The sequence below is a fragment of the Salvelinus fontinalis genome, chromosome 17 (assembly GCF_029448725.1).
Source record: "Salvelinus fontinalis isolate EN_2023a chromosome 17, ASM2944872v1, whole genome shotgun sequence".
Lineage (NCBI taxonomy): Eukaryota > Metazoa > Chordata > Actinopteri > Salmoniformes > Salmonidae > Salvelinus > Salvelinus fontinalis.
In genome coordinates, this window is record NC_074681.1 from 31,244,608 (window position 1) to 31,260,725 (window position 16,118).

The 16,118-nt window shown below is 42.4% G+C and overlaps 1 protein-coding gene across 2 annotated transcripts in view; it reads right to left on the reverse strand.

Annotated features, from left to right (window-relative positions):
* LOC129814156 (receptor-type tyrosine-protein phosphatase N2-like) overlaps nt 1-16,118 on the reverse strand; it is a 151,678-nt gene that overhangs the window by 86,635 nt on the left and 48,925 nt on the right. For both annotated transcript variants that reach the window (XR_008753236.1, XM_055867000.1), the window contains exon 13: nt 15,127-15,206. Coding sequence is in view for 1 of the 2 variants with exons in the window: in XM_055867000.1 (XP_055722975.1) it covers nt 15,127-15,206 (80 nt within the window). In the remaining variant the exon portion in view is untranslated. The remainder of the gene's footprint in view (nt 1-15,126; nt 15,207-16,118) is intronic.

Consider the following 16,118-nt stretch of genomic DNA (forward strand, 5'->3'; position numbering starts at 1 on the left):
CTGGAGGCTCAGGGCTGGAGACCGTCTCTGGAGGCTCAGGGCTGGAGACCGTCTCTGGAGGCTCAGGGCTGGAGACCGTCTCTGGAGGCTCAGGGCTGGAGACCGTCTCTGGAGTGGAGAGACACACAGGAGGCCTGGCTCTGGGAGCAGGCACAGGACACGAGGCTGGGGAGACATACAGGAGGCTTCTTCCTTGGCCGAGGCACCGGATACATTGGGCCGTGAGCTGTCGAGCGCAGAGCTGGCACAACCTGTTCTGGCTGGATGCCCACTTCCACCCGGCAAATGTGGGACGCTGGCACCGAGCACACCGGCCTGTGAATGCTCAACCGATACACAGTGCGGATCACACCATTGCACGGGGCCTAACCAGTAAATGCTCGCCACAGTAAGTACGGGGAGTTGGCTCAGGTCTCCAACCTGACTCAGCCACACTCCCCGTGTGCCGCCCCCCCCAAAAAAAAAATTGGGGGGCTGCCTCTCGGGCTTCCTTGCCAGCCGTGTTCCCTCATAACGCTGCCGCTCCGCCTAAGCTGCCTCCAGTTCCTCCCTTGGACGGCAATACTCCCCAGCCTGCCTCCAGGGTCCCTTACCATCCAGGATCTCTTCCCATGTCCAGGAGTCCTCTCTACCACGCTGCTTGGTCCTTTGGTGGTGGGAAGTTCTGTCACGGCTGTTAAAAGGAGAGGACCAAGGTGCAGCATTGTAAGCGTACATTTTCTTTAATTTAATAAAGATTACGCCAAACAAAACAATAAACACTACAAAAACAAACCGTGAAGCTCAAAGGCAAAGTGCCCTAAACAAAGTCAACTTCCCACAAAACCAGGTGGGAAAAAGGGCTACCTAAGTATGGTTCCCAATCAGAGACAACGATAGACAGCTGTTCCTGATTGAGAACCATACCCTGCCAAAACATAGAAATAGAAAATCATAGAAAAACAAAACAGAATGCCCACTCCAAATCACACCCTGACCAAACCAAAAAGAGACATAAAAAGGATCTCTAAGGTCAGGGCGTGACAGCTTCGAAGCACGCATAGAATTCATTTAACTCATCTGGTAGGCTCATGTCACTAGGCAGCTCGCGGCTGTGCTTCCCTTTGTAGTCGGTAATAGTTTGGAAGCCCTGCCACATGCGATGAGCATCGGAGCCGGTGTAGTACGATTCAATCTTAGTCCTGTATTGACACTTTGCCAGTTTAAGGATTCGTCGGAGGGAATAGCGGGATGTCTTATAAGCTTCCGGGTTAGAGTCCCACTCCTTGAAAGCAGCAGCTCTACCCTTTAGCTCAGTGCGGATGTTGCCTGTAATCCGTGGTCACTGTGAGGATGACGTCATTGATGCACTTATTGATGAAGCCAATGACTGCCCTAAAAATTGTCAAAGACCCCAGCCACCCCAGTCAGAAACTGTTCTCTGTACTACCGCATGGCAAGAGGTACCAGAGAGCCAAGTCTTGGACAAAAAGGTTTCTCAACAGTTTTTACCAACCAAGCCATACGACTCCTGAACAAGTAATCAAATGGCTACCCAGACTATTTGCATTGTGTGCCCCCCCAACCCCTCTTTTAAGCTGCTGCTACTCTCTGTTTATCATATATGCATAGTCACTTTAACTATACATTCATGTACATACTACCTCAATTGGGCCGACCAACTAGTACTCCCACACATTGGCTAACCGGGCTATCGGCATTGTGTCCCGCCACCCACCAACCCCTCTTTAACGCTACTGCTACTCTCTGTTCATCATATATGCATAGTCGCTTTAACCATATCTACATGTACATACTACCTCAATCAGCCTGACTAACCGGTGTCTGTATGTAGCTTCGCTACTTTTATAGCCTCGCTACTGTTATTTTTCACTGTTGTTTTATTTCTTTACTTACCTATTGTTCACCTAATATATTTTTTGCACTATTGGTTAGAGCCTGTAAGTAAGCATTTCACTGTAAGGTCTACACCTGTTGTATTCGGCGTGCGTGACCAATACTCTTTGATTTGATGTGGTGTTCTCCTCAATGCCATCGGCCGAATCCCGGAACATATTCCAGTCTGTGCTAGCAAAACAGTCCTGTAGCTTAGCATCTGCATCATCTGACCACTTCCGTATTGAGCGAGTCACTGGTACTTCTTGCTGTAGTTTTTGCTTGTCAGCAGGAATCAGGAGGATATAATTATGGTCAGATTTGCCAAATGGAGGGTGAGGGAGAGCTTTGTGGGGTAAGGATGGTCTAGAGTTTTTTTCCCTTCGGTTGAACATGTAACATGCTGGTAGAAATGAGGTAAAACCGATTTAAGTTTCCCCGCATTAAAGTCCCTGGCCACTAAGAGAACACCTCTGGATGAGCATTTTCTTGTTTGCTTATGGCCTTATACAGCTTGTGAGTGCTGTCTTAGTGCTAGCATCGGTTTGGGGTGGTAAATAGACAGCTATAAAAAATATAGGCGAGCATAACCTCGAGACTTCCTTAATATTAGATTTTGTGCACCAGCTGTTGTTTACAAATAGACACAGACCGCCACCCCTTGTCTTACCCGAGACAGCTGTTCTATCTTGCCGATGCACAGGAAACCCAGCCAGCTGTATGTTATTCATGTCGTCATTCAGCCACGACTCGGTGAAACACAAGATATTACATGTACAAAATAAGTTGCAAATAACGCGCAAAAAACACACACAATAGAACATATTGGTTAGGAGGACGTAAAACGGTAGAGATCTCCTCCGACGCCTCTCACTGCTCCCTATAAAGTGCACTAATTTTTACCACAGCTCTGCTTGAAGGCAGTGCACTACATAATTAATAGGGTGTCATTTGGCATGCGTCCATACTGACCTATAACACCTATGGCATCACCCGCACAGATCAATTTGAGACTCAATCAGGGGTTGAGAATGAGCTGAAGACTCGTCTCTCATAACCCATACATAATTCATCCCTTCTTTTCTTTCGTGATGGGAAGAAAAATAAACCCTTTTATTTTCCAGACAGATCTGTACTTGCCCTTTGTTAATGCATCCAGTGGAAAATACTTGATCCATTAACGCAGAATGAGGAGAGCAACGTCCATATAGTTCAGGTAGGAAAACACATGGAGTCAGTACAACCTCATATGAGAGAAATACTGGTCAAATACATGTGTACATGCATGCTTGATATGATCAATATGGATGCTTCCATAGTCCAATAGGGAGCTTCCACGCCTATGGGAGTGTAAAATATTTTTGGTATGTCAAATGAAGTTTCACATAGAAACTTCATTGCAGGAAGAATCACAAACCATTTTTGAGAAAACCATGATGAAAGTGGCCATTTTAGGCCCTTTTTAGAGCTATACATGCCTCTTGTAAGACCCTAAAATCAGTGAACCATACATGATACAGACAATATCTTTGCGTCATTATTCTCCTCATATTGTGCTCTAAAATATCAAGTATATGTCTTTACTCTTGATTCTGAAATAAAAAATGTCACATTGATTTATTCAACATAAAAAATATTAATAGGGCCTCCCGGGTGGAGCAGTGGTCTAGGGCACTGCATCGCAGTGCTAACTGCGCCACCAGAGTCTCTGGGTTCGCGCCCAGGCTCTGTCGCAGCCGGCCGCGACCGGGAGGTCCGTGGGGCGAAGCACAATTGGCATAGCGTAGTCCGGGGTAGGGAGGGTTTGGCCGGTAGGGATATCCTTGTCTCATCGCGCTCCAGCGACTCCTGTGGCGGGCCGGGCGCAGTGGGCGCCAACCAAGGGGGCCAGGTACACGGTGTTTCCTCCGACACATTGGTGCGGCTGGCTTCCGGGTTGGAGGCGCGCTGTGTTAAAGAAGCAGTACGGCTGGTTGGGTTGTGCTTCGGAGGACGCATGGCTTTCGACCTTCGTCTCTCCCGAGCCCGTACGGGAGTTGTAGCGATGAGACAAGGTAGTAATTACTAGCGATTGGATACCACGGAAAATTGGGGAGAAAATGGGATAAAATAAATAAATAAATATATATATATATATTAATATGAATATCTCAAAACTACCCTTTTTGATTTGATACATTTTAAGACATTATTTTGAACAATTTACTCTACAAATATGGGGCGGCAGGTAGCTTAGCCTGTTGAGGATGGGGGCGCTGTTGTCACTATTTATGCTAATCGTGTAATTTTTGAAACGGCTTCCCACAAAATTCTTGATCGTACAATATGCATATTATTATTATTATTGGATAGAAAACAGTCTATAGTTTCTATAGGAGTTGAAATTTTGTCTCTAAGTGGAACAGAACCCATTCTACAGCAATTTCCCTGACATGGAGTCAGATTTCAAAAATGTTGGCCCCTGATCTGGAGTCAGTTAAAAGGCCGCAGTTATTGCTATGAGTATACGGACACTGCTTACGTCTTCCCCTGGATGCCTTTACGTGATGACGATTTGAATGGGGTCGATTGCGCGTTCACAGGCACTACAAATTAAAAAACCCTGTAGCTAGGAACTCTTTTCTTGCTGCGTAATGCGCCTGGAGGACATCGACCCGCACTTGTTCCAAGCATTAGTGGAGGGAGTAATATTACTCTGGTCATGTTTCTACTCGTTATGGGAGTTAAAAACATCATAAGGTAGTTAATTTAAAGCGTTTTATAGCAATTTATATCCGTTTAGTGCGATTTTGGGACATTTATTTCTGAAACGCTGTGAATTGCTGGGCACGCTTCCAGTTCATCCCGAACGCAGTTGGCATTTCCACATGGCAAGAGGACAGCTTTCCACCAAAAGACGATTAGACCCAAGAAAGGATCCTTTGCCCAAGATACTGATGGAAGAACAGCTCAAAGTAGGACATTTTTATTATGATAAATCGTGTTTCTGTCGAAAAATGTTAGTGGCTTAGGACGCCATGTTTTTTGACGTAGCTTCGCTTGGCGCAAACTGTATTGAAAAGTAAGGATAATTTAAAAAATGTAATTCCGCGATTGTATTAAGAATTAAATTGTCTATCAATCCCTGTCCACCCTATATTTTTTAGTCACGTTTATGAGTATTTATGTATAAGAGTAGATCACTGTCTAATATGGCGCACGGACATTTTCTCACCAGCTGGGCTACATTTCACATTGTCTAACCATGATTTTGGTGGCTAAATATAAACATTTTCGATCAAACTCTATATGGATTGTGTAATATGATGTTACAGGAGTGTCATCTGAAGAATTCTGAGAAGGTTAGTGAAAAAATTTATATATTTTGGCGATGTTGACGTTATCGCTCACTTTGGCTAGAATCAATGCTGGGCTGCTATGTGCTATGTGCTATGCTAATATAACGATTTATTGTGTTTTCGCTGTAAGACACTTAGAAAATCTGAAATATTGTCTGTATTCACAGGATCTGTGTCTTTCGATTAGTGTATGCTGTGTATTTTTACGAAATGTTTGATGATTAGTAAGTAGGTAAACACGTTGCTCTATGTAGTTATTCTAGTCCATTTGTGACGGTGGGTGCAATTGTAACCTATGCCATCTACCTGAAATATGCACTTTTTTCTAACAAAACCTATCCCATACCATAAATATGTTATCAGACTGTCATCTGATGAGTTTTTTTCTTGGTTAGGGGCTATAAATATCTTAGTTTAGCCGAATTGGTGATAGCTACTGGTGTTGGTGGACAAATAAAAGATGGTGGATTATGCTAATGTGTTTTTAGGTAATAGATGTACATCTTTACATATTGTGTCTTCCCTGTAAAACATTTTAAAAATCGGACATGTTGGCTGGATTCACAAGATCTGTGTCTTTCATTAGCTGTATTGGACTTTAATGTGTGAAAGTTAAATATTTAAAAAAAATATTTTTTTTGAATTTCGCGGCACTGGTTTTTCAGTGGGGGTGGGGGGGGAGTGCCGCGAGTGCCGCGGCACCCTCATCCTAGACAGGTTAGTGGTTAGAGCGTTGGGCCAGAAACCGAAAGGTTGCTGTATTGAATCCCCGAGCTGACAAGGTAAAAATCTGTAGTTCCACCCCTGAACAAGGCAGTTAAGCCACTGTTCCCCGGTAAGCCGTCATTGTAAATAAGAATGTGTTCTTAACTGAACTGCCTAGTTAAATAAAGGTTCAATAAAGAAATACATCACATTTCCAGAGTGGGCTCTTTGCTAATTCTGAAGGTATTATCAATTGTATGAGCACCACCAACACAGTGAATGGGAAAATAGATTCAAAGGGAACTCCCTCTGCTGGTGACTTGCTGAATGTGCAATCCTAAAGGAGGGCAGTGATTGGTTAATGACCTATAATGTCAATTTCTATGTATAAAATGGGTCAAATCATTAAAAGTACCAGAGAGCCCACTCTGGAAATGTGATCTCTTTGAGGAGTATATTGTTACAAACCATATGTCAAAAAAATGTAATGCCTGCGCTACAGACGTCTATATCAGTCTTCTACTTTTGTGAGTTTTGTTTTATATATATTTTTAAAATCCGATTTTCCATGGGGTGCTGCATCACCCTCAGCACCCCTACTTCCCGTGGCTATGGCTACATACATACATACATACATACATACATACATACATACATACATACATACATACATACATACATACATTCTGTCTGGCTCTCTAATCCCACTCAGAATCTGGAAGGAGTACATTAATTATAGACAAAAAGCAGAAGTACAAAAGCAGGGAGCGGTTCTTTGAAGATGTAGACCTAAATGTCACCCAGCAGCTTTGAAGTTTCTGGGCTGACTTTGTCTCTCTGTTAGAATACATAAAACACTCTAAAACAGAAAGACAGAAGTCCCAGCACCCGGCTTTGAAGGGACATTTCATGTTGGCTCCAACCATCAAACAAGAGTTGAACCCTCTCCTGCTCGCCTCGTACCGTAACCTTATGGAGATACCACTAACTTTCTATACCAAGCAGCCATTCTACTGTATGTACCAATATGATTCTATCACTCACTCAGTCAGGACACAGTGACATTTGTGAATCACACTGTAGAACATATTGTGTACAGATGTAGCATCTTAATTTGATCACCCTGTTGGTGAAATGTCCTGTAATGCAGGAAATGTAAAAATTGTAGTGTATTTGAGGTTAAAAAAGTTCTGAAGTAATTTCCACTTTGAAATGTCAGACTTGATTTTCCCTTACAAAAAATGTGTCAACCCCTAGATTATTTTCTGGGTGTAGCAAACTGGCTCAAATTAAGATCCTACATCTGTATCACAGGAGGCTGCTGAGGGAAGAACGGCTCATAATAATAGCCGGAATGGCGCAATAGCCGGAATGGCATCAAACACCTGGAAACCATGTGTTTGATGTATTTGATACCCTTCCACAAATTCCGATCTAGTCATTACCATTACTGTTCTCCCCAATTAAGGTGCCACCAACCTCCTGTGATCTGTATATCTATTAAACTGATAACATAATGTTGAAGCCATCAATCATTGTGTTACTCATTCAAGGTCAACATTAATATTTTACTAAATGAAGAAATTACAATAAATATTTCTTATTCTGAGAACAGTATAGTACATATGGAAACTGTACATTTCATCTTTGTAGTAGCCTACTGTATATATGCAACTTAATTTACAACATACTGTATAATACAGACCGCATTAGTCTGTGTGTCTTGACTATATGAAGGTTTTTCGAGGCGAACACAGCTAGCTGGCTATTTGCAGCAGGCAGGCAGACAATCTAAGCCTAGTGAGTCACTCTCCTCTCCTCTCCTCTCCTCTCCTCTCCTCTCCTCTCCTCTCCTCTCCTCTCCTCTCCTCTCCTCTGAGGAGTGGATAAGGTGATGTAGAGAACAGAACAGCACTTGAATGCGGCTGTAATCAAGGTCCATACGCTGAAGTGGGCCAATCAATTCAGCTGTCTGCTTCTGTTCTCATCAGGGATCTCAGAGCCCACTAAGAGAAGCTGGATACTGCCTACAGATGTAGGATCTTAATTTGAGCAAGTTCGCTAAAGCAGGAAAATAATCATGCAGCAACAGGAAATATGAAATATTACGTGGATTATAATTAACGGACATTTTTTGAACGGGTTGATACATTATTTCGTTAGGGCAAATCAAGTCTGACATTTCAAAGTGAAAATTACACAATTTACAAGCCTTTACAAGCCTTTTAAACCTTGAATACACCCCAGGTTTGAAATTCTCAGCATCAAAATAGTGATCAAATTAAGATCCTATATTTGTACTCAGGCCACCAAAGGTGAGCGAACAACAGGAGCATTTTATTAGTCTTTAATAACATTCTTCACTGGAGTGAGAGAGAGAGCGATAGAGAAGCCAGACTAGGAAGTTTGGAGGAACATGGCTTTATTACACACCCAGAGAGAAGACTCTGTCATGTCTGACATGAAGAGGGCCTCAATCATATGGGGGTATAATCCATCCTGCAGTAAGAAAATAGTGATAGTGATGGAATGCTAAGTCCCAAAGGGGGGTTATGTATAAAAATCTGAAATCCTTTTTAAAATGTTTTTTTTTAGTTCAGATTCAGAGCTTGTGATTGGAGGAAGCATGGGAAAGTTATGCTGCTTTAAAAGTTGCTAAACGTGTTATCCCACTTAGGATACCAGTAGGAGAAAATGCCCTTGAACGATTTGTTGAGTGCTAGAAAGGTCTTCTTTTTTTACACCCATCTCTTTAAGAATTCACATGTAAACACATGGCCAACAGTCAGCATGGTCATCACCTCCATTATTTCAGCCAATCACGGCTAACTAGGCTCATAATTTAACATTTGAATTCATATTTACGGATCCCATACAAGTTTGTAATGAAGGCACATGTTCAAGAAGGTATTTCTGCCCTATATGTTGTGTTATGTTATGTCATCATCTTCATTACAGGAACTAGGCCTACATCCAAGCTTAGAGTATTCATTTACACATCCCACACATACTGCATTTTTCGCACAGAGAAACAGACCGCAGCGACACGGAAGCTTCCCTCTCCCTCTCCAAGCCAGCCAGTCCATTGCCTGCCCTGGAATGATGCAAGCGTGCTGCAAGTGTGGAGTCAGGCAGCAGAGCCAGCAGAGAGCTCCAGTCAGTCAAGCCATCTACAGCACAAATGGGACCCTATTCCCTAATATAGTGCACTACTTTTGACCAAAGCCCTGGTCAAAAGTGGTGCACTACATTCGGAAATAGGGTGCCATCTGTAGGAGGCATGAAGCCTGAGCCGAAAGCGGAGTTCCAGGAGCAGGGCCAACACAGAGGTTGCATCCCAAATGCCGACTATTCCCTACATAGTGCACGTCTTTTAACCATAGCCCTATGGGCCCTGGTCAAAAGTAGTGCACTGTTTAGGGAATAGGGTGCCATTTGGGATGCACCAGAGTAGAGCTGCCAGCTGTGAGAGAGAGGGACCCTGAGAGGTCTGCCCAGAGAGGGCTGGCTGAGGACCATGACGCCCACGCTACCACCGCTGCTAAACAAACTCAGCTTCCACACAACACCTGTGATGATCCACCCTCTTCACAGCAGGACCCACAGATGCTCCCAAAGCTCTAGAGGATTCCACCCCCCACCCCAGCTCTCTCTGAAGTCAGACCAAAATAACCACAAGCAACTCTGAACTGCAGGGGACACAAAGGATTGAGGTCTCACTTGTAGGGATTTCTTAGAAATCACAAAACACAACCACCACGCATACGCCGATAGACAATAGAGATAACGCACCACACTGTGTCACAACAAATGACATCAATAAACAACTGTTTTTGTCATTTCATTTTCCCCCAATTTGATTTTGAGCACATTTTGGCCAACAGGTTGCTATTAGCTACTAGCTAGAGAAAATCCAGAATTGATTATCCTTCAGCATGAGATGAGAATTGATCAACAGGCAAACTAAATGAAGTTAACTTCAATGGATCTGGTGGCTCCTGTAGGGCTTAAGTGGGCCCATAGTCCCATTGGGGAGACTTGTTTCCAATGAAATCACACAGGAAATCAATGGAGACAATTAAAGGAGTGAATCCAAACAGAAAGTGCTGATGACAAAGTCAGGGTTTGTCCAAAATGACACCCAATTCCCCATACAGTGTACTACTTTTGACCCCCTTTTGCACTAACTCTTTTGACTCTTTTGATCACATACGCTGCTGCTACTGGTTATTGTCCTGTAGCCTAGTCACTTTACCCACTTCCTATATGTACATATCTACCTCAATTACCTCATACCCCTGCACATCGACTCAGTACTGCTATCCCGCGCATATAACAAAGTTATCGTTACTCATTGTGTATATACTCCTCGTGTTATTATGCTTCTATATTTTTTCAATATGTTTCTCTCTGCATTGTTGGGAAAGGCCCGTAAGTAAGCATTTCACTGCTGGTCTTACGAAGCATGTGACAAATAAAATTTGATTTGGATTTGATTTGGGACTGAGAGGCTACTGATGATGATTATGTGAAAGGTCACCAAGGATCAGCTGGCTTGGGGGGGAGTAGTATGTTTTATACACTAATGTGTTAAGCTTCTGTATATTGTATGGTTAAAACAGACACGCATACAGAGATCTAGGAAGATGACAAAATGCTATGTTATTTGGAACTTTTCAAGGAAGAAGTAAAAGCACGTGACTTCTCTCAGATAATGCAGAAAGATCAAGCTGATGATAATGAAAACCAGACAAGCATCATTACCACAAGATTTGTAATACAATGTCACAAATCTCACGTTGCACATCAACATCATGTGCATATACAGTCACATGGATGACAATAAATCACGTTAAACAGGTTAAATTTCTCTCTGCAGCAGAACACACATACTTAGGGTAAGTGAGTGCCCTAAAAGCGAAGCCCTAAGACTGAGCCAACCAGAGGTTGAAGGCTTTCCTCACATCAGGGAGAAGAGAACTTAGGTAGATAAACCACATTACTTTTTCCTAAAGAGGCAGCTAATAAGATTTGACATTTTAACAAGTGTTAAAGCTGGAGTGAAGGTCAGAGCTGTCAGTATTATGAGATCTATGCTAAACCACTCAACCGTGAAAAGAGAGAGAAAAAATACAACCAACGGTCTTTGTAATGATCAGAGGAATTGGGGTCTCATTTCAACTCCGGTGATCAGAAATGACTCATGGTTCATAGTATATTCAAGGCCATCAAGGTTAGGACTACCAGATACAGGGAGTGAATGGGAGTGAATAGGAACGTGTCTTAAAGTAAACACTGCCCAACTGAAAGTGTTGCATCTACTGTTTAGTGTTTACTCTGGTTGAATACCAGTGCCCAAAACAACACCGCTCTACAGAGCTGTCTGCATAAGTGAGGAACTGACAGAAGAAAAATGGGTTTGATAGATGTATGTGAACTTGATCAGAATGAGCAGAATTTCCTTGCTTTTTCAAAAGTGTGTCAAACATAGAAACTCAGCCATTCACCGATACCACTTTGCGAGGGAAAACCGCCTTCATAACTTATTGAACTGTTTGTGACCTCTGTGACACAGAATTATTTCCATGTCAAGACACAAATCAAACCTCAGATATTACATTCAGCCAGTGAATGAGTAACTAGCTATTGTAAGGGAAGACAATGGATGTTCTCCTCTTCATAGAAAACACAGGGAGGTCAGTTTAATGGTCAATAATACACATTCAGTCAAACCAGTTAGGCCATTAAAAATATCTTTGACTAAATAACATTTTAAGTGGATACAGTTTGTAGACAACTCATTTCTGCATTCTATTGTGGACTTTATTGGGGACCTTGCTTAATGTGCTAATTGCGCGGCTGGCTGGCCTGACCCTGACCTCCAGCCAATTGAGGAGCCTGGTTCTCACGGCCGAGACGCACCACTGGAAGTGGTTTTTGGGCCTGCCACTCCATGGCTCCACAGCGTGCATGAATAGGCCTGACAATGAGGGTCATCACCCCGCTGCTCACCATCTTGACACCCCCCCTGACAATAGCCTTTGCCTGGCCCTGGGTTTCTAACAATGTCCGGGTATGCGTGACAGGAGCTCCACGAGCTCCACTCCAGGGTTCTTTACTCAGCAGGCCAGGGCAATACAGGGCAGGCCCAGGCAAATCCAGGGGTTGAGTCCCAAATTGCACCATATTCCCTATATAGTGCACTACTTCTGACCAGAGCCATATGGGCCCTGGTCAAAAGTAGTCCACTAGATATTTAGGGAACAGGGTGCCATTTGCGACACAGCTAGGGCCGTGCTGCTGCACCCCAGAATACCAGCACAGTCCTCCGCCCTCCTCCACTCTGGCCCGGGACGGCCAGGAGGCTGGCTCTCTATCGATCCAGTATTGTTCACATGGAGCAGAAGAATGCTAATGTTCTATGAGGTAACACTGACTCCTTTGTCCAGTGTCCAGCCAGTCCAAGGCTGCATCCCGAGGTCCTGGTAAAAAATAGTGCACTGTATAGGGAATAGGGTGCCATTTGGGACACAGCCCAACATTTTTTAAATGTATCTTATAATAATGGTATGATAACACACCTTATTTATGGTAGCTATGATGTCATATTGAAATCTCTTACAGTGCCATTTAAATTAAATAATGCGAAGATGATTAAAATTTAATCATTTAAGTTTTGTCTCCAACTGCTTAAAACATGGGCACACAGATTTCTCCAATGCGTCTGGAAGAAACTGTAAAATGATGATAAAATGATGCCATTACAATAGCCTTGTAATGCTTAACGTCTCAGAAAAACCACATCAACTGGGGCTATTGAAATAATCTTTGCCGATACTCTTGTTGAATATGACAAATTATGCTTTAGAGACAGCAGCACACCCACACTACTGCACTTAAGTTAAGAGGCAGCCGTATTTCATTTCAAGTGCGGTTCTGTCAACTGCATTAATACGAATAAAGGCTCATCCATGACCTCTCAAAACAAGTTAGTCCGGGGCTGGAAATGAGAAACGAGGACACGAACACGAACAATAGCCCTTGTGAAACAGGACGGGGGTAGCCATTACACAATCACTTGATCAAGAGTGTGGAGTTCAATTATCAAAACTGTCATCACTAGACGAAGGGAAAAAAACTAGATTTATCTATTCAAGCTAAACTTACTTTGACAGAGCAATTTCCCTGTGTGTGTGTGTGTGTGTGTGTGTGTGTGTGTGTGTGTGTGTGTGTGTGTGTGTGTGTGTGTGTGTGTGTGTGTGTGTGTGTGTGTGTGTGTGTGTGTCTGTCCCCTGCAACATAGGTGAAATTGCCACGGGGGATCCCCCCAATATTCAGAACAGGTCGATTCGTCTCCCCAATAATGTATAAAAAAAAATGTAAATGGGTGCCCCCGACCTCCCGATATCACATTAACACATCATAGGCAATGGCAAAATGTGGAGAATTGCAGATAATTAGCTTTAACGGTCGACTTTGGGCACAAAAAAGAGTCTAACTCCTCAATTTTCAAACAGAAATGGGGTGTGCCTTTGGTTGTTCATCGATATGTCATTCTGGTCATGCATGCTGCAACCCACGTAATTAGTTCATTAGCTAAGCTAGCCACTTGTAGCTAGCCAGTAACTCCTCCAGTATGTATTGATGTCATTTCACAGGATTTGTTTTTGGAGGGAAGCTGAGATCGAAAAGAAATGGCACTAAAGCCAAATAGCCAACAAATATTTTAAGCATTAAATGACCTGGTATGATGGTGCATTGATCAGTTATACAGTTTAAAGCTGTTATTTTTGCGTCTTTTTCCCAAAAGTCGACCTTTAAAGTCCAGTCCAGTGTTTCTAGATTTCTATGAAATTTGAACTATAGTTCAAACTAATTACAATATGAGTGAAGTAGTTTTCCTTCCCAAAAATAGTAAGTATGTTAAAAAGCAGCTGTGTTGAAATGGTGTGGGCGTACCCCAAAAGCAGAATGGTGTGGGTGTATACGGTCACAAAAAATATTAATGCGAGTAGACCGCTGATTGGCCAGACATTATCCCCTATGAGAAAATAGCAAGCATTTTGAATTGGTCTCTTTGTTTGTTAAGGTGGTAATTTTTCTCCAATTTATGCTTTATCCACAAATACCAGTATAGGATGAGTCAACAACATTATTTGGGTATGAGTTGACAGAATATTAACTTTTAAAAGTGACATTTTCACTGGACAGTTACATTAGAACTGCAACATTTTCTGTCAGCGTCATGGCAAAATGTGTAGAGTAGCTGGAAATTAGCTTTAAAACCGAAAACATTTATCTCATCCTCATGGCAAAATGTGAGAATAGCATGAGATTAGCTATAAAACAGAAAAGGTTTCTCTCTGCCCCATGAAAAAAATGTGCAGAATTGCAGGAAATTAGCTTTAATTAGCTGACTAAAATTGTAGAATAGCATTATAAAACCACACATTTTTCTCTCTGCCCCATTGCAAAATGTGCAGGGAGTCAGCTGTTTTCCCCCCAAAATCAGTTTTCCCTAAAAACGAAATGTTTAATTTTGGGGGGGGGGGGGGGGGGGGCCTTCCACTTTTATTGTGTTTTCCCCTCAAAATACCCCTCAAGAGAGACATAAAAAAATCAAACTGTGTAGAATTGCTGGAAATGCGTTTTAAATGTCGGGGGTGGAGGACCCCCCCCTACTGTTCGCCCCCACCCCCAATATCTACACTACAATTTTGCCATTGGTATGATATGTTACAAATTCCAATTCGTGGGGGAAAACATTATCTTCTTATATAAATATAAATATTTTCTCATAACTGTTGAAGCAGCCTTGTATGTTTATCAGTAATGATAACTATATACAAATACAGCTATTCTCTCCTTTCCTTGGGGGTTCTTTGACAATGCATACCTGTATTTCACTCACCAGAGAAGAGTTGTGATTGGTGCAAGGGAGGCTTCCTAATAACGCTTACGGATGTCACTTAGATTTGACTCTTTCTCCCGACAGCACATCTCCATTATCAGAGGTCTATACAGAGAATTTTCAGTATGGAGCTATAAAAACTGTGGACCAGTTCTGTGAGAGTAAACAACAAAATCTTGGATATTTGAAAAAGCTAAAATGTCCATTTCAGTTCCAACATGCTCCACTAAAGCACAAGAGATTGCTTTTTTTGCAATATATATATAACATTTAGCTATCAGAGCAGCTCAGACCTACCTGCTACGTTGGCCACATCTGCAGTGCTGACATTCTGGGTATTAGGTCGTACTCTGAAGGTCACAGCTGGGCCCACCACTCTGTAAAAAAAAAACACACACAGTGAGATGAGACATTCCAAACATGATCAATGAGAAATATTTTTTTTTTCATGGTGGTAAAGCATTGTTTTTCTGCCCTCTTGCCTTACATAGAACAGACCAGGTCATTAACCCAATGAGTCTTCTAACCCCTTTTAAACATTGTGTGTTTGAGCTACAGACTTCTGTGTAATTAACGGGGGCTGAGCTAGAGCGTTGTTTGTGAGACAAGGGCAGATCCCGAAGGGGCCCAGGGCCATGTCTTTTTACAAACACGTCCATAGAGGCAAAATGGTTTGAGCTACAAACTATTAAAAGCTATCTATGAAAAGCTGAGACTCCTACGAACATGAACTATGATGCTCACAAGCTACACAATGACGCTTACAAGGTACACAAGAGTCATTAGAAGGGGTACTTCTACACAGAAGATCATAGGAAATCCCAGGACATAGTGTCTATAATACTGGTATAAGCTCACATAGTTGCTATCACAAACTCCAACCAGCTGTCACTGACTAGTTGGATATTCATTTCCCACTAAGCAAAACATTTCTGTACTTACAGCATTCATATACATTTATTTTTATCCGGTTTTTGCTTTGGCAGACCTTGTTTTTGTATTGACATTTGTCAATTAACCTATGAATGCAGCTGTTAATGTCAAATAGTTTTGTGCTGTACTTGTAGCCCTGATTGTCCTGAAAAGAAAGTGGTTAAACACTTCAGTGTGAGACTAAATGTAAGGGCTGGACATGCAGATAAATTAATGTCAGATAAATGAAAAGCCCATTTTTCCTGGGTTCTCAGGACTGATAGTGTTAAATCAGAGCCGTACACACACAGTGCTTGAATAGTATTTTACCTCTGGCTACCCCATAAACTGTTAGAATCCCTGTAGCCAAAGGAGCC